This window comes from Haemaphysalis longicornis, unplaced genomic scaffold, assembly GCF_048455015.1.
Source record: "Haemaphysalis longicornis isolate Haplotype H1 unplaced genomic scaffold, Haemaphysalis longicornis Haplotype H1 scaffold_2, whole genome shotgun sequence".
NCBI classification, from domain to species: Eukaryota; Metazoa; Arthropoda; class Arachnida; order Ixodida; family Ixodidae; genus Haemaphysalis; species Haemaphysalis longicornis.
In genome coordinates, this window is record NW_027526295.1 from 271,932,220 (window position 1) to 271,950,725 (window position 18,506).

The 18,506-nt window shown below is 48.3% G+C and overlaps 1 protein-coding gene across 1 annotated transcript; it reads right to left on the bottom strand.

Annotated features, from left to right (window-relative positions):
- Positions 1 to 437: 437 nt before the first annotated feature.
- On the bottom strand, positions 438 to 16,898 carry LOC144168641 (retinol dehydrogenase 11-like). Its single transcript, XM_077697586.1, has 6 exons — positions 16,733 to 16,898; positions 13,860 to 14,099; positions 11,542 to 11,628; positions 10,558 to 10,752; positions 5,451 to 5,557; positions 438 to 638 (listed from the first exon to the last, which is right to left on the bottom strand). The coding sequence occupies exons 1-6, from the start codon at positions 16,896 to 16,898 to the stop codon at positions 438 to 440; spliced, it is 996 nt and encodes a 331-aa protein (XP_077553712.1).
- Positions 16,899 to 18,506: the final 1,608 nt, after the last annotated feature.

An 18,506-nucleotide genomic window follows, 5' to 3' on the forward strand; every position in this document is an offset into this window, starting at 1 on the left:
CAGTACCAGTCGTCCAGAAAAAAAGAAATGGAAAAGAATGCAGTCAAAGCAGCAGTGTTCGTAAGATAAGGAAGAGCCGTTGATGCCGTAATTACATCATTTGCAACTGATCGTTCAATCAGTGTTTATTCCTAAGATCAAGATCATCTTTATGCAGTTAAAAAACAACGTATAGCTTTACGGAGACTGGCCCTCGTGAACACAGTATCCAGTATCCTACAACACGTGTATTCATACATCATGACACTAAGTCAGAAACACGCGGTATTCAGTTTAAATCTAGCACTTATTTTTATGAATCCGGATATTATTGAGATAGCTTTTTGGCAAAGCTACGTTAGCTATATTTATTACATATTTCTAGGCACAGTTTCGTATTAAGTTCAGTGAGGGGCGTTTACCACTAGAATACAGACGTTTTTAGAAACGCTTTCGACTTAAAAAAGTTTCTCCACGTCATCGAGATTCAAGCCGACGAGTCTGACGCTAGCTTCGAAGGCTTCCCGCGCCTCCCGCTCGTCCAGTGCCCTCCAGTTCGCCCAGGCTTCCTTGCAATCGGCCAAGTATTTGCCGGTGTCGTGGGTGAACCGGTCATCCACGGCTGCGTACACGGTTGTCTGGGCGCCCTCCCACGGAGTCTGCATTATGAGTGAAGGGATACGTTTTCTCACTTAATCTCTATGGAACTTGCAGTAAGGAATCGGCCACCAACAGCAAGTACCTGAAATTCTCTACATTCGCACTATTAAAAAGAACAAAGCAATTCCCCTATCGGGTAAAACAATTTACGCGAGTGACCCTTAGGCTCGTTTCCCAAGACAATTCAGCGCGATATTTAATAGGGCGAGTTTATTTTCACGAGTTTAACGTCGATGCGTCTTTTGACCTAGATAATGAGGACGCATGAAAGTGTAAAACAAAGTCAGATACAGAAATTAGTGAACTTTGAGCCGCCGTCACTAGCGGTGGCGGTTTGGGAGTCGCAGCCTGGGGCCCATCACCAGCACCGTTCTTGCGGACGGCTCCACTAAAAAGCAACCGGGTCTATTGGGGTTTGAAGCACCCGACCACAGTTATTATCACCACGCGAGCCGACAGCTCCAACCAGCGTCTTTTAGTCGCCTCCCCCTTCCCTTGTTTTGCTGAAGTTGCTCGGGCCGACAGTGTGAGACGGCGTATTATTAAGTGTTTGTTTTAAAGCGAAGCTTCCTTGACCTCACTGATAGCGGTGACGTAACCAAAAGGCACTGCAGGAAAGCCAATTTTACACAATGGGAAGGCACATGGTGATGCTGATGACTAAACAAAAAAAGAAAACGCTTCCCATTCTGGGAATCGAAGCTGAGTCACTCGCGTTATGCAGCCGAGGTCTATCCAATTGCACCATCATCGAATTCGGGTCGCCGGGCACTTCTTTTGGGTTCGTTGTGCGGGCGTTTCGACTTTGGCTGAGTTGAAGTGAACAGTGGGTGTTGATAATAATGAAGAGGCCTCTCGCACGGGCACGAGGGGGGGGGCACGGCTATAGCTCGCTCGTCGCGCTCGTGGCAGTTGCTCGAGATCAGCCCAGTGAACTCAAAAAAAAAAAGCCATACCCAAAATTCGCAGAAACTATGGCAGACAAAGTATGCAGTTTCAGGTGCTCTCCGCTCCTAACCTGTGTTTTCGTTCGATTGTTAATATTAGATATCTCAAAGAAATTTCTCAAGACATGTTAAGAAATACTTAATCGCATTCAATCCAGAGCTTGTCTGAGGCCTCTTTAGTCTTGTCTGAGGCCTCTGTAGACTTGTGTTTTTCACTGTTTTTTTTAGGAGATTTGTTATGCTCATTATTTTTTCTCTTACGCGTGTACAGGAGTACACACCCATATACTCTCAACCTTTCGTCTGTGCGTTGCAGTGTTTGTTATTCAGTCTTTTGTTATGCTCATTACTTTTACTCTTAAGCGTGTATAGGGCTACACACGAATGCACTCTCAACCTTCCCTCTGTGCGTTTCAGTGTTTGTTATTTCGTCTTCCTTTATCTATAGGCCATGTGTAAATATGTACTACATGTCTTGTAATGATGTTTTTTCGTGCCTAATCTGTCTATTTTCTGCACTTGTTCAGTAACGGATTCTGAACCGTTTCCAAACTGTAAAGGGAGCCGAGAACTTGTCAGACCTCGTGTCCTTTTGTCTCGTCTTCCTCTTTCGCTTCACAAAGAAACAAATAAACTTCAAAACTTCAAACGGGTGACCGGCTCTGTGGCTCCCTTCGTGCGTCGCTTTTCGCGACATTATGGGGCCGCTAAACCCGGCAGCAGACATGACTGGATGCGGTTCAACCTTCCAGGACGCCAGATGATCCCCTGGAAGATACCCTTTTCTGTGGACCTCATCACCGAACGCTGCTTGTGCTCGTGCCGAGGACACCCGGTCGCCTGCCTTCGCGCCACCATGGAGGAGCTACGCCGCCACCGTGTCATTGTGAGAGAAGCCGTCGTAAGAGGTGTAGCTACTATTCGATCACTGCTGCAGAATTCGCTTACACCGACCGGCCAGATCGGCTCGCACCTTCGCGCCGTCAATATCAAGTACGCCGAAACGAAGTGTCTCGTCAAATGTGTCGAGGATATTATCAACTTGGAGGAATTAAAAGCCGACTTGTTCGCCAGCTATGAATAGGACGAATAGGTAGTCGAAATCCGCACGCAATTTTACTTCGCCAGACCCTCCGCGTTTCCTGCACTTGCCGCTTTTGGGAATCCCGCGGAGCGCTAAGCCATTACTCCACCGCCATCCGCCACGGCAAGATTACAGCGTCCTCCGGTGTCATCAAGATAACCGCGAAGACTGAAAAGTGGTGAACGCGCCCGCTGCGTGTGAGCAGTTCGTCTCAGCCCTCCACGTCTTCACAGCTAGCGACGAGTGTGATCACCACGAGCAACTAGCCGAGAGCGTGACAGATACCCTCGACACGAGAGGAAGTACCCAGCATCCCGCCTAGCGACGACTGCGCCGTCATCGGGGATGGAAGGGCATTGGGCTCTGCAAGGACCCCGTGACCATAATGTACAATGATGCGGCCGACCCGGACACGCGCAGCTTGATGTTCTCCGGTGGTCCGGACGTCGCGGCCGGTGATGGGGGTTCCTTGCTGATGTGAGTAAGCAACGCAAGCGGACGCCGTTGCTACTTGCAAGACGGTGGACGTGTTGCTCACGGCGCTGGCGTCCCTCCTGGCCCCTCCATTGGCTTTGGCGCCTCGAGGAGCCTCCGCTTCCGATCGACTCACGATGTTTTCTTGGTTTACGTGAACCGTCAGACGAAGCCTGTCCCGGCGGACTCGTGAATGGTAACCGTGAAGCTTCAATACCCGCGCTTGCTAGTTCCCAGGAATACTCAGGGAAGCCCCACCATCCACTGCCACGATGATCGTTCAGGAGGCATGGTGGCGCTGCTCAGGATCATGATTCATGCCGACAGTGACGAGTGGCCACACGTGACCACCTTCCAGCCATGGGAAACTGCGTTGGCTACACGTCTGCCTGCCAGAAATAAACCAAGAGCTAGCTTGGTTTGTTTCCGAGGCGACAGCCCGAGCAGGGTGAGTTCCCGTATGACCCTGGCGGTTACGGTGGATCACGAGGCTTCCAGAGCAGCGATAGAAGCCCCGTCACCCTCACGCCGAGTACGACCAGGATGCGCTGCTTGCGTACAGACGCAACTACGCCATCAGCCACTACAAGATGTGCCATGAGGAGGGCTCAGAGCATTATGAAGTCGTCAAGGAAGCTTCCTGCAGCAAGCTCGAGCAAGCGAGTGAAATGACTCTGAATGGTATGAAGGTGACCGGCTTGTTGCTGCTGTTCCCAGTGTTCTGCATGACAGGGCGGCAGCAGATTACACGCGGCTGGCTGAATTACATAGATTTGAGATTAACAACTGGGCGATACTCTACTTCCGGATGTACGCTCCTTTTCTGGTGCTCGGAACTCCACCATTATTTGGAGCTCAAGAACAGCATCCTCCAGTCGAAGCAAGTCTGCCACCGGATGCCCTGGAGAGCGATCACGTCTCTGAAAATGGCCATCTCGGACTCACTCTGAGAATGTGGCGTTCAAGATACAATGGACTGAAGGATCTGTGTGTTTGACTGGTCTAGGTGGACCGTATCTTCGTGTCGTCGCTTCTGATGCCACCACGGTGAGTGTGACTGCCTGGTGCCTGCTACATAGCCGAAAACGTGAGCCAGCGGACGGATATGAGCCTGATGAACCTATGAGCCTGATGCTGTCGATGTCCGCGGCGTCTGAGTGGAACTACACGCCATCGCCGAGCGCGCGAAACGCCACCGTCCTCGATATCTCGTACGTCCTGTCATTCGAGATAATCGTATCTGACATTCGGAAGAACATTGTCCCTATTTCCTTAACATGGGCATCCTCAATCCTCTGGGCGGGCTCTGTGTGCGCGACTAGATTCATGCTGGTACCAGCTCTAGGCGTTCTTCTTGTCTTTGGCTGCTGCACTTTGGTGGCTTTCCTCTCCCTGAACATCATAGTGCTGCTGCTTTTTGTCTACCCTGCATGGGTCCATTTACTGCGACCGCCTGCTGCCTACCAGACTCCTCGTGTTGGACCTTCGCATCGTGGCGGCGTAGGGAGTGTGTTGATGATAACATATAGGCGGCTCACACGTGCACGGGGCATGGGGGGCACGGGAACAGCTTGCTCCTCGCGCTCGTGGCAGTGGCTCGAGATCAGCCCAGCGAACGGGTGCCGGTTGTGTGGCTCCCTTCTTAAGTCGCTTTACGCGACAGTGGGTTGTAGATTACGATGGTCTAACGACGACAATTTTGCTTTAGTTTTCTCGTGAGGAATTTTTTTGCCGTCGTCTAAAGTTGGACTTTGACTCGCACGCAGTTTGCACTTGATCGTTGACGCTTGGGCTTTGACTGTCAGGCGGTTTGCACTTTTATCATTGACGCTTTGACTTTTATTGCAGCGGCTTTGACTTTGGCACTGCGCAATTTGATTTTCGCTCGCAAGAAAGCTTCACGTTTCAACCATCGTCGTCGTTAGACGCAGGGTATTCGAACTTTTTGTTGTTACGCTAGTCGTGAGTGGTCTGATTAATTTGCGCCTGTCCATCCCAGCATGCCCATAACGAGTGTGTGCTTGCGGCACCTTACGGACTAATTTTAAATACAATCGACGATACTCGCAGCGAAACAAGCCCAGATAAACTATTTAGCGCTAGAAGCACAAAGTACAACGGCCTAATTCGAAACGTGTGAGTGAAACTAATATTTTTATTGCTGCACAGCGGGGCAGCAGCACAAGTGTACAGAAGATATATGTGGTATTTTTTTTTCTTCATTAATACATAACAAAGATCTTGCTTTGCATGCATTACGAACAACACACCCCAATATAGGCCAGATAAAAGTAGTAAAAACTTACTTTGCCGATGGTGTTGTAACAAAAACGGATGAAGAGTGTCACCAACGACTCCCTATTAGCTATACCGGTGCTCACAATGCCCGGATGCACTGCGTTGACTGTGACGTCTGTAAAAAGCGCACGCAGGAAAAAGGGTGCAGTTAAAGCCTGGAAGAAGCAAGCGAAGTATTCGAACGGAGGAAGGGCAGAAAAATAGTTTTCCTTATCCAAGAGGTAGATATCGTAGAGAAAGAAAGGTAGCCAGTGAGTTAGTGACCTCTCCATTCTGTTGTTACAGAGCATGGAGAGGTCATTGATTCATTGAGAATTGATGGGTGACCGGATATATCCACAAGTAGTGGCAAATCATTAGTGCCCAGTAGGGGCCAGTGACCAACTATTGGTCACTGATTACTCTCAGCAACCAGTGGTAAACAATCCTAACTACTAGTGCGTAACCAGCGACTCATCAATTGCCGGTGAGTCTTTGACCTCTCCACCACGTTATGAAAGAGCACGCTGAAGCGGTCACTAACCTCTTGGTAAGTACAGCCAAAACCAGATTTAACAAAATTCCCGATCTAGTAAAGGTATCCTGATCCCCCTCAGACGACCATAAAGCCCATTGCTTTGATTAACTCGAAATAAAGAAATCATTATCGTGGTCTGTACCCGTTTAAAGGACCTTTTCTCAAAAATTGCAGCTCAAAAAGTGTTAATTTTTGTTTGATCCTGCAGAGAATGCCTCAAAATTGATTCATGGGGATCCAAAGATAACATCGCAGAGCACCTTTGTCCCGCTTTTACGAAACTGCGCGGCACAATAAAACAGGAGTTGTAATTTTGCGTTGAATTCATCTGATGGCGCCGACGTGCCGGCGGTCGTGAGTTAGGAGGTCGAGCTCACAAACGCGGAGCCTCGAAATTTCCCCCAAAACGGTATGTCCTTGTGGTTCAGCCTCTGAATTCGGAGATAACAGTGTCAAGTGCGCATACAGGTGTATGCACACTTGAAAACATAGAGCTGCAGCGCAAGACGAATGTCGGCGTTTTCATGGCGGAGAAGATCATGGCGGTGGCTTATTGAGCAACGAGGCAGTCGATAGCTGTCAACTGCTTCAGGTTTGCTGGCTTCTATACGCCAGGTCCTGAAAGTGTAGAATCTGCATCGGAACGCGCGAGTCTCGTGCAACAGCGTGAAGATCGCTATGACGATAGGTGGCTCACTACCAACAAATGGTATTTTAGTTGAAGCGTAGCCGGCTCCTTCTTATGACATTATGATTGGCGGAAATAAACGCCCTCATAAGGACCTTCAGCTTCGTGACTCATTTTCAACTGTACGTAAGTGTCGCAATCAAACTAATTACGCAATTAGTACAGAATAATGCATTTCAATGGCTCCGCTTATCTGCATTCATCAGGGCCATTTCACTGACACCTAATTTTCATATCTGAAGCGTCTCAACTAATGTTTTAACACTTCGAAGGCTTTCAATACTAGTCTTTTTATAAATACATTACTAACGTACGTACCGGAACGCTCAACTAAAACTACAGCTACCTGTACTGCGCTTCTGTTATACAATAACTTCTGCTGTATTGCCACGAATACAATGGACGGTAAAGGGGGCTTTCAGCGCAGAAGCTGCAATGCCTTGCAGTAAGGGGCGGAACCGCCACAAAATAAAATGGTGGGATGGTTCGATTATTGGCTGAGTCTCCGACTGTGGCCCACACTCGAGTGTTGAGTCTGCGGCACATACTTTGGCGGATAATGGCCTTTCGCATGATTCCGCAGCCACATCCATGGAAATACTGTCATAAGCAGTGATACCTATTGCACCACACGTTACAATACTCTCGCAAACACGTATGCATCTCTATTCGATACTTCAACTGCGTATATACATAACCACTTCTACTTAAACGTCATACTATTTCTGGAAGAGTAACTTTCGCAAACTGAAGCGTGATAGGCAGGCATCCTCGAAATGACGCCGGATACGAATAGACTCATCGGTGAGGTACTAATAAATTATTCTGCATCCATAATATTTTGTTAGGTACATAGCAAAGCTCCAAATATGACGTGCAATGAATTTAAAAGCAGAAAGCTATAACTGGCAGGTTTTGTTACATGCGGGAAGTTGTCTTACTAGAACGCTCCTACTGTGCTATGATCAGTCAACTCAAGCACCATGGGCACGGAACTACAGGATCGCGCTCAAAGAAGAACGGCTTCTGGCTGAAAGAGCATGGACGGAGGCTCCTCCCTTTTTCGAGGCCATGCCACAATAACTGAGTCGTTTTACTTACTAGAAAAACCGCGGGCCATCTCCACAATCGTGAAACCTAGGGAGGGGCGAAGCATGCAGTATATAAGTGTATTCTTGGCGCCTTGGCGTTTTGCCAACGGAGATGAAACCGTTTGAGGGGGGGGGGGGGGGTAGACAGCTTTGCTGTAAAAGTCTCTTGTCTTTAAAGCACGAAGCTCTCTAGAGCGATGCTTAAACAAGTGTGCCGGCGTTTTTACATGCAAAGCATCTCTTGCTCGGGGTTATGTCCGGCGTCCGTCCGTTGTCCGCACCTCTCCCCCTACACTATATAAAAAAAAGAAATAGTTAGCCGCGCCCGGTTTCGATCCCACGACTCTCTGGCCGCAACGGGAGGTACGCGGTGCTCTTCCCACTACGCTACAAAACTTTTTTTTCTTTATTGCCTGCTTGGCGACAACACAACACCCACTGCTCAGTACACAAATTAGTAGCCCCAGCCACCAATCGGCTGAAGGGAGTGGCTTAAAACATCTTAAAGTGCGCTAGAACATCCAGAATGGGTAACCACTCAGGTTCTTCCGGCATGACTAGATCAACTTCTGTTATATAAGAACGCTTTCAATGAAGTACTCTCGCACTGTGCGAGCATCCTCTTCGGCATTTTGAACCGCCATGTGAGATTTCAACATAAAATGAACTACGTGCCATGAACATATCATAGGGCACGCCTCCATCGTTGTTTACGGGCAAAAAGCGAATGCCAGAAGGCATTAAGGGTAAGTCTTTTTTCAGGGTTCCTTGGAGGATGTCCCAGTGAAACACCGCATCCCAAAAGTCCAGAAAGATCTGCTCAATTGTTTCCAGCTTTTGGCATAATCTACAGTCAAGTGTCCATGGGTGTACATATAGTCCATTTTCCTGCAGCCAGGGTTTTACCGGTAGCGTGCCGCTATGAAGTTTAAAGAAGAAATATTTAACACATGAACGTACTGGCATTCGTTTCACTTATTTTAGAACATCTTTTTCTGAACCCACTGCATATAACTGACGATAAACCTGAACAGGCAGACACACATCAATCATATCTTTGTACAAATGTTTCCGCGGTACACTACTCAAATACTCTGAGGAAAACCTAACCCTTAAAATCCTAAAAGCATCCACCACTTCGCGCAAGAACCCATGCACACGTACACATCGTATTTCAGAAGCTGAAACTACATAGTCTGGAATAACATCACGTAGTCGGACTTGTACCACAGTACGTAGAAAGCAATCTCCCTGATCTCTCAGAAACATAAACCTAGAAACTATTTGTCGTATAAACAAATGTCGCAGTCCCAATCCACCACTTTTCAGCGAGCGAAACAAATTAGTTCGACTCATGCGCTCCCAACCTGAGCCCCACAAAAACACCGCAAACACTCTGTGCAGCTTTTGTATGTTCCTTCTTGACATACAAATCGCCTTTAGGACGTACCATACCTTGGCAACAGCAAACACATTATATACTGATGCACGGGCAAACATTGACAGATCGATTCCCCCCCATTGTGTTAATTTCTCTCTAACTCTATCAGTTTCTCCGTCCCAGTACTCTCTAGCGTCCTGGTAGTTTTCAAGTGGGATGCCCAGATACCTGGCCGGAGTTGTCGTCCAAGGCATGTTCTCGAAAAACACTGGCCTACTTTGCCAGTCACTGTGCCAAAATCCTATGCACTTGTTCCAGTTAATTGCACTGGCAGACAACTCGCAAAATCGCTTTAGATCGTTCACCACCTCACTCACACTTTTTCTATCACTACAAAAAAGAGCGATGTCATCGGCATATGACAAAAGTTTAACTTCACTGCAGTGCAAACGGAATCCATGCATATTTCCATTTTGAAGAATCTTTAAACAAAAGGGTTCAAGATGAATCGCAAACAGCTAGGGACTCAAGGGGCACCCCTGCCTCACAAAACCAGGACAGGAGCAAGTGCTACGAACACGCCTTATGTCCTTGACTCATTCAAACTACGTCAAGAAGCTACTGATACAACGAAGGCACGCGGAGCTGAAAGTCAACGGAAACGACGAACTGAAAAGTTTAGAGGAGGATGTTGAATTTCCCGTGGGAAAGCTGTGGCGGGAAGCGCCACGCGCCTTGCAGCTCAACCAGCCCCGTCCGCAGCGCCTCTGATGCTGATTGTGGCAGGATGCCCCTAGGGATTGGCCAACCAAAGAATCCATCACGAGGTAGGTTCGCGTTCAACCACCGTCATCTTCCCGTATGGGAACCGCCGAAGAAGAACAATAATGAGAAGACAAAGCTGCGAAGAGGAGGGCTAGTACATTGCTCTCAGCCGGTGCACCAATGTCAACAACCTCTACCTCACCAAAGCTGACGGAGACTACCGATTCTACCACAGAGACAACATCGACAAGAACATGATGGACGAGTTTCGGCGCCTGTAACACAACAGTACTTGCGTGCCTTTGCCCCCGGTGTGGACCCGGACGCGGAATTCCCTCTGGCGCTAGTAAACACCAGATCACTCAACATAACGGCAATACAATTGAACCACACGGAACCGCCACGATGCTTCGCATCCTCATCAGGGTTCCCCACGGGAAGATGGTGTAATTTTTTAGCACACGTAACGTTCCAGCGCGAGGCATAAACGAGTGTCCCGGTGTCTTAATACCGTGACTGCCTGATGCGACGCTTATGACGACGACAGGAGACGCCAACAGCCCGAGCCTCTATGGGGCTTCGCCCCTAAAATCTCGTGCTCTTGGTTCTGCTTCCAAGCACAAGAGCAGTATGCTAATGTGAGGTTGGTACAGGTTTAAAAAGATCAGCTTACGGTATGGCTTCAGCTTTTGAGCGATCTGCGTAGTGAAGGAAAGCATGGCCATCTTAGAGTTGCAGTAGGCCAGCGTCGGTGTGAGCCACGGGTGCGTGCCGCGTGCCTGCTCTTCCAATCGGTGCACGCTTCCGAGGTGATGCAGGTAGGACGACAGGTTGATAACCCGGCTCGGTGCGCTCTTCTTCAGCAGCTCTGCGCGGCGTGCGATGTAGGAACATGAACCGCGGCTATACAACGGGGGAATGTGCGACCATGAAGTGAAAGAAATACCGGGTAAAACAAATCCGAAGCCCAAGGTTCATGACCAAACTTTTGAATGTTCCCGAAACACGTTGAAACTGCATCTTTTTTTTTTTTTTGCAACATTCAGCGATGTAGTCTCACGTTGACTAGGAAGCATAACGCGAATTCCTCAGTGATTTCTTGGTCCAGCTTTTTAAATTCTTCCTAATCATGCGTGATTAAATATACCTATTCATTCTAGGCTTGATAAGAGCAACGTGAAAACTTGGGTGAGTTGGTGATGCATGTTGAACCATAGCGCAAACGACAAGACACAGGACGATATCAAGAGGACAAACGAGGAGGACTCGTGTGTCCTCTTGCTACCGTCTTGTGTCTTGTCGTTTGCGCTGTGGTTCAAATTTATATGAGCAACGCAAAGTTCTTGAGTGGACACATATGTGAGCGTAAGGGCTTATCGTTAGTGTCCTATAAGTCTTAGTTCACACTCATTCTAAAGCGCCATTTCTTTTCGCCAATATTTTTAGTTTGTCGTTGATTTCATATCACCAGTGCCTTTAAAGTTCGTAGGAACGCCCCACGCTTCATATTGTATCAAATATTTAAGTAGGCGAAGTATTGCATCTGTGTTATTTAGATATTAGCACGAATGGTTGTGTTTACCATAGTGGCTAGGGTTATTATTAGTATCAGCAGCTTGTTGTAATCATTTCTATTTAAATTGAATTAGTTACCAACCTATGAGGCAAATCGTCAAGAGGAAGTGACCCAGGTAATTGGCTTGTAAACACTCCTCGTAGCCGTCGCCCGTGGTCTGTATCCTGTCTGAGTGAGAAAACACATTCGTTGACAGAATAAAAAAAGGCGGTGTTAGGGGAACATGATAGGTCATGGCACTTGTGGGCCACAACAAGCGACGTTTACTTTTTTTTACAACATGAACAACCACTAAACTTTTAATGTCAAACGCTATTTCACTACCTTCTCATTGCCTTCAAGGTAGATTAAAAATGAAGTAGAGCCTCATGTTCTGCGTAAAAGCTTTCTCTTGCATACCGAGTAAAATCAGTTCGTTTTACCATACTAACGCAGCTCACAAGCTTCAGTGCCACAAATTGTCCTTGATCTGCAAGATGCCGGTAACATTACCGTACGGTGTATTCTGTCTTCTATTAAGGGTTTATTAGAGACTAAAAGCTTATTTCTTTACCAACCACTGGTGACGACTTTTGACCTCATTAAAGGGGCCCTGCAACACCTTTTCAACTGTTTTGGAAATCTGAAATCTTTTCGGTATGTAGCCAACAGCCGTATTCAGCACTTTGATAAGGTGGCCACAAATTTCCTCTGCCAAATATCACTGCTCTATGCCCTTTACATAACTTTGCAACTTATTGAAAAGCTTTTTATTGTTTTCTCGGTCTGGCCATTGTTTGCGCGCTTAAATGACGCCATACAAATGGCGTCCCCGCTATTCGCCAGCTTGCTTTCAGTTGCAGCAATACACGAATTCGATGGCCAGTTAAAGAAAATTACATCACTAGAAGCTGGGATACGTAGCTATATGCTGCGACGAGCAAATCACGCATGGCCGCGCTGTGCTGGCGATAACCATTACTTCCACAGTGCTACCGGGCACAAAGGAAAGAGAAAAAGCGCTTATCTGCAGTATCGCCGGTGGGCATCTTATTGACCACTGTGATGATCATTGGGGTTTTTATGGCAAAGCTAAGATTGCGCCCCGCTACGGTGTACACAAGAGCCAACCGGCTTCCCAGTGCCCACAACAACGAAAACTGCTTGCGTGCGTGCGCAGGAGCACTGACACTGACGCATTTGTTTCCGGAGCCTTCCTTGCGGCCTGCTTATATGTTTATTACGCATGAAGTGTTTTGGTGTGCAGGCGAAGTAAATAACGAGCGTAGAGTCCACTATCGAGGCGTGGACAGTATTGCGTGCTGTGCGCTATGTATGGTAGCGGTGGAAGGAACGGAAGGCAGAAAACCTTAGCTGAGCACTTTACTCCACATCGACGAATTTTGTGGGGCCTTGCTACCAGTGGCTAGAAACCTGAGAAGCGAACGCTGGCTGACTATTTCACTTTAGTGCAATGCCCTTTCTTACAGAGACTTGCGGAGACGCCATGGCCGAAAGATCTGCGCAACCAAAATCGACTGCCGTTCACGGTCCCGAGTGTCCTGCCGTAAAAGCTGATTTAAGAGCTGGCTCCCGTGTTTTTAGACCCTTTTTACGTTTAGCACATTTTGTTATGTGTGCTTAAACTTGCCATAAGTTATAACACAAAAGGGAGAGAGAGAGAGAGAGAATACCTTATCAAGCAAAAACATGTAGAGTGGCTTTCTAGTCCAGAAGTCCATGGGTAATCCTTGATTTGATTGATTGTGGGGTTTAACGCGCCGACGCAACGCAGGCGATGAGGTGCGCCGTAGTGGAGGGCTCCGGATTAATTTTGACCACCTGGGGATCTTTAACGTGCGCCGAAATCTCGTACACACGAGCGTTTTTGCTTTTCGCCTCCATCAGAAAAGCGGCCGCCGCGGCGGGAATCGAACCCGCGACCTCGTGCTCAGCAGCGCAACGCCTTAGCCACTGAGCCACCGCGGCGGGTCATGGGTAATCCTGGCGCTGGCTGCTCAGTCAAGCAAGATACAACTAAGAGACGGCTGCTGCCTCTGCCTTATGCGGAAAAACGCAACCTTCACCTAGCTATCAGTCTCGAAATTCCCACGGCGCGTTAAGAGATCGTGTATCAATCAATGTGGTCTTTCAAAAGTCGTCGTCAGCGACCATTAAGTGACAACTATACTATTGCGATAAAGGTTTCGCCTGTCATATATCCAAGTGTATCTCTGTGATTGGCGCACGAAAACGAAGAATCCCCTCAGGGCACCTTTGGAAATCGGCCAATTTCTCGTTTACTGTATCTCACGGTACGGGATATCACAAATGGGTTTCAATTTGTTTCTCTTCCAGTTAGATAATGGACCGCCAGCAAGAGGAAGCGGCTGCGCAACAAGCTTTCCGATACTGCATACCTGGAAAAATTCCGGCGTTGTTCACCAGCACGTCGAGCCGTTCTTCGGTGCGCAATACGTCATCGGCGAACTGGCGCACCGATTTGAACGAGCACAGGTCGAGCCGCTTCACTGTTACCGACCGGCCTACTTCAGCGTCAATCTCTTTGGCCGCCCGCTGGCCCTTGTCCACGTTGCGGCAGGCCAGGATTACGCGGGCACCTCTCTTCGCCAGTTCCTTGGCTGCTTCCTTGCCGATGCCTGGTGATCGCGTGTGAAGAATGCGTGAAAATAAACTGTGCAAAGCCCTTACCAGAGCAAGACACCTGGAACCGATAGATTCATTCATTTTACCAGACTACTCCGCTAACGAAGCGCCACGTACGAGCTGCATGTGGTGCTTATGTAGGCACATTTTTTTAACAGTGCTAAACCATGGCCGGCATAGAGTACAGCTCATCGTGGGTGTCCGAAGCAACGGAGCGACCACAACACTTTCGAGGACTGAATCATATTACCCACCCGACGCTGTGTGTGCACGATATAGTGACAAAGAAAAGGGTCTTGCATGGTGATCGGTGCTTCGGGTCGGGTATACCCTTAATGGGCTTTTTCTTGTTCAGTACATTATATTTGCGTTCTTGATAATGCGGGGCCGATCCATGCATAGACAGTCCAGCCCGTTCTGTAGTTACGAAGTTCTGTCTTAAGTTTGCCTTCATCTGAGAAAAATAGTATGATTGTTTTTTCGTGAGCGGTGTACTTGTAATATAATCATATTTTGTCATCCGTGTGCACCAATGAGCCATTTCTTAGAAACTTGCTAGCAGTGATTGGCTCTTCAAGGCGGCACGTTGCTTGGGTTTCGCCTTTGAGGAACGAGGCCAAGAGCCTTGTGCTTGATTTACTTAGGCACTAATGGCGAATTTCATTGAGAGAACAGGAGAAGTGGCGTTGTGCAGTGAGGAGTAGGGGACAGAGCACTTGGGAGCACGCGGGAGCAGGACCACTGCACGTGCCATTGGAATGCGGCACCCACCCAGAGGGCAGGTGGGAGAGGAAAAAAACGACGAGGGAAAACACGGCCCCGACCCGACTGTCATGGCCTTTATCGCCGAAATGGGCATGCACAATAGCATTTATCAGGTTAAATAAGGGCGATTCGGCTACATTACTTGTAGTAGTAGCAATATAAGGCCCGTCTGCAAGATCGGCGAGTGAGGAACAGGCGGTATCACTACGAGGGCCTCTCAAATACGGCTAAAACAAGTAACAGCCAGCCGTATTATGCGCCATCTCTCGGGGTGGAGTAGAGGTTAAAATACCGGCTTGTTCTTGGAGTCGCTGGTTCGAATCTCCCCGGCGCCCTTCGTTTTTTTTTTTTTTTTTTCCTTCTGTTTCTAGCGTTTTTGAGAACTGAGAACGAATATCTCAGTAGAAGGAACGCCCCGCCACATGCAGAATCGTTAAATAACGTACAACCGAAGTGGGGAGCTCCTTCACTGGGTCTGTTTACTGAACGGCACCGTTGATTCTGGGCTTGGAGGTCACTGAGAGCAACCCAGCGGCGACGCGACGGCACGCGCCGTGCCGTCGCTCGATGTAGCTCAGCCCGACGAACATACGGCGTTCTGCCGCGGGAGATTTCCCGCCGCGCGAACTCCGCCGTTAAAGTTCGCCCCACGTAAGCAATCTCTGCGGAAAAGCATGTGTGAGCAAAGCCGGGTAAAGCACGTGTGGCGGTAGGAAGCACCCGCATGCTCGCACGGCTCGCTGCCCATTCCGCAAAGTTGCAAATGCACGATGGATACCGCCGCGCTCTCCGGGACGCGGTCGCCGAGCCGCGACAATTCGCAAAAGAAAAAAAAACACAAAAACAGAAAAAGGGGGGGATATGACGTTAAAAGTCATGTGGCTTCCTTTGTACTGTGCTTACTCCGTTTTTCAAGCGGGAGCAGATCGGACTGCTCCCGACTGCTCTCGGAGCAGAGAAAGTGACCTCGCTCTACCACTGGATGACAGTGCTCCTACTCCTTTTCGACCACTGAAACACGCCTGCTCAGGAGAGAGCCCTTTCACAGTGCTTTTGAGTGCTCCTGCTCTCCCAATGGAATTCGCCATAAACCGTTGTGTGGAGAGTAAAGAAAACACCGTAGAAAATTAAGAAATTTGGCAATCCAATTAGGAACAAGAAATAAAACACGAAAATCGCTTCAGCTGCACTTGTAAGGGTAAGATCTGATCCTGATGGTTTAGGAAAACGGTTGTACAGATACAAATGCACAAAAAACTGCACGAGTTAAAAGCTGAATAACGGTAGTATCATAAAAAACTGCGAAATATGTTGCCCCAGTACCTAAGGCGTCCTGCTTTTTTTGAACATGCCTATTTCATAAAGCCAATTTAATATAAAGAGCACCTTTGGGGCGGCAAAAATAAGAAGGTAGCTTTACTGGAAGAATTTGCATACCCGGAGGCTTGTGCAGGTGTTTAGTTGTTCAGGAGACCTCCGCTTCAGTTCCTCATAGACTAAGCGCTCCATTGTAACCGCGAGCGTGAGCATTCCACGATGCTTACCTGAGGTGAACAACTGGCTTTTGATGCCTGAAACACACGTCCGAAGGGGGGGGGGGGGGGGGGGGGTCATGTAAAGCGTGCATCTAGGCAAAATAATACTCTCATATGGGTCCTCCCGGTCCCCCTGCTCTATTTAGTCTCGCGCCTTGCCTCCCGTCGCTTCAGGCCACGTTTTGCACTAGCTGGGCCGCGGTAACTTGAGTAGAATAGCCCTGTTAAATTCCTTCACCTCCCTTCCTTGTAGGAACGGCCAATGTAGCTAGGCTTTCTAACGTCAAGGACTAGCGCCAAGATCGAAGATAAGCTGTGATACGAACCAGCATTGGCTCCTGTAATGATGACTGTCTTGCCTTGCAGCTGCCCGCTGCCTCTGTAGATGCCTGTGGTCAAAGCCAGGTACAACTTTATCCCCAGCAGTGAAATCACAGTAACCAGGATAGTCCACGTATACGGCCAGATGCACCCCGTAGTGCCGGGACTCATGATGTAGCTGGTCGTATACAAGGTATCTCACTGAAAGAAGAAAGACAATAAGGATGCGAAGACAGACAGTCGTATTTACCAGCTACACAGTAGCTCCGCCTTACCTTTTAAGAAAGCCCTGGAAACGTTTTCAGCCCGTGCTCCCGAGTGCAGTATGATGATAATGATGGTGATGATTGTGATTACGACAACGGTGATATCCCAGATGTCGCGCACACGCACTATACAAATAACCTTTCGTTTCTTCTTCGTTGCCCGTAGGTCGCCCCGCTTACCCATTTCCTTTCTCTCGCGGGATTCCGTTTCCTTCTGGGTGTAATCCCCCGCCTTTTATGATGATGATGATTAGAAGCCCTCCCTTTGTATCGGGACGTTAGTTGTCACCAACCGACTTGCCTGTGTTATTGTACTTATTTGCCCTACCCCTCACTAACCTAATGGGTTAGCCCCCCTACCCCACCGGTTTTAAACTCCCATCGCTACCCCCTCCTGCCCTTGCACACCTGTTTACCTCCCCCCCCCCCCCCCCCGCCTTCTGTTCCAAATTCTAATTCGGTATATTACACTTCCTGTACGCACAAAGCGCCATCCACCGCTCCTCTTCAACCACTCCGTCTATTGCTTTGAGCAACAGTTAAAAGAACTCCGCTGCTCCATTTCAGTAGGCTAGGGGGTAGAACAGCAAGCTTTAGCGGGAACGGCCGCACTTCGAGCGCACGCATCGCAGAAATATTTTGCAGGACCCGTGATTTTTTTACTGCTAACGGTTGTCTTGGTTCAATTTACGCATTCTTTTCGTAGATAATGTTAGTTTGGTATCTTTTAGGTCGGTTTAAGGACGGGGCGCAGCATATCAACACGTTTATTAAACGTTCTCCATCCCAACAAAAGTGCCTGGCTTGTACCTATGTTGGAACGGAACATCGCGTCTCGCTCGAGGATTTTGCACTGCCAGTTGTTAATGGGATGTTGCGACCTTCGTGGCGTCGGTCCTGCGCGCAATCTTCGTCGTTGCCTTTATTGGCGCAACCGATGGTGATGATGATGATGAGGATACCCTCAAAGCTTTTGGCACGTACCCACAAGGGGGGATTGGCCAGGGCTAAATCAATCGCTAAAATTCGCGAGGACCTCAAAATACTAATTTATTACCGGCGCCGCAGATCATGTGATGGACAAGGCATCCGCCCGATCAAAAGATGAGACTGGCACAAAATCATCCGTTTCTGTAGGATTGCTTAGGCGATAGTTATTCCAACGAGAAGAAAACCGAACCGCAAGTCCTCTAGCGCAATGCTCAAGAAACTCGGCCGCTTCAGCAGAAGTCGAGACCTCTGACGACTGTAACTGCTTGAGAGAAACCACCCCATTGCTTGTCATGAACTTGTAAAGCGCTGCTTTATTTTTAGAATTCGAAAGTGAGTGATTGAGTTTTATAATGTGATCCATTTTAGCTTTAGCAACTGTACGTTTAAACACTGCTGCCGTGTACTTGTAGTTTATCCAATTTACCGGACACTGATTGTGCAGGAGAGACCTTAGAGCTGCTTTTCGACGGCAATAATCTAGGCTACAATCCCTATTCCACCATTTTAAAAACCTTTGTCT

What these genes read in the sequence shown, in the direction of transcription:
- LOC144168641 (XM_077697586.1), bottom strand. Translation starts at nt 16,898, where the DNA reads ATGAGTCCCGGCACTACGGGGTGCATCTGGCCGTATACGTGGACTATC. An exon ending in CATTACAGGAGCCAATGCTG is followed by an intron (nt 14,100 to 16,732) that starts GTTCGTATCACA and finishes CGCGATCACCAG; the next exon opens with GCATCGGCAAGGAAGCAGCC. An exon ending in GTTACAACACCATCGGCAAA is followed by an intron (nt 639 to 5,450) that starts GTAAGTTTTTAC and finishes CTCATAATGCAG; the next exon opens with ACTCCGTGGGAGGGCGCCCA.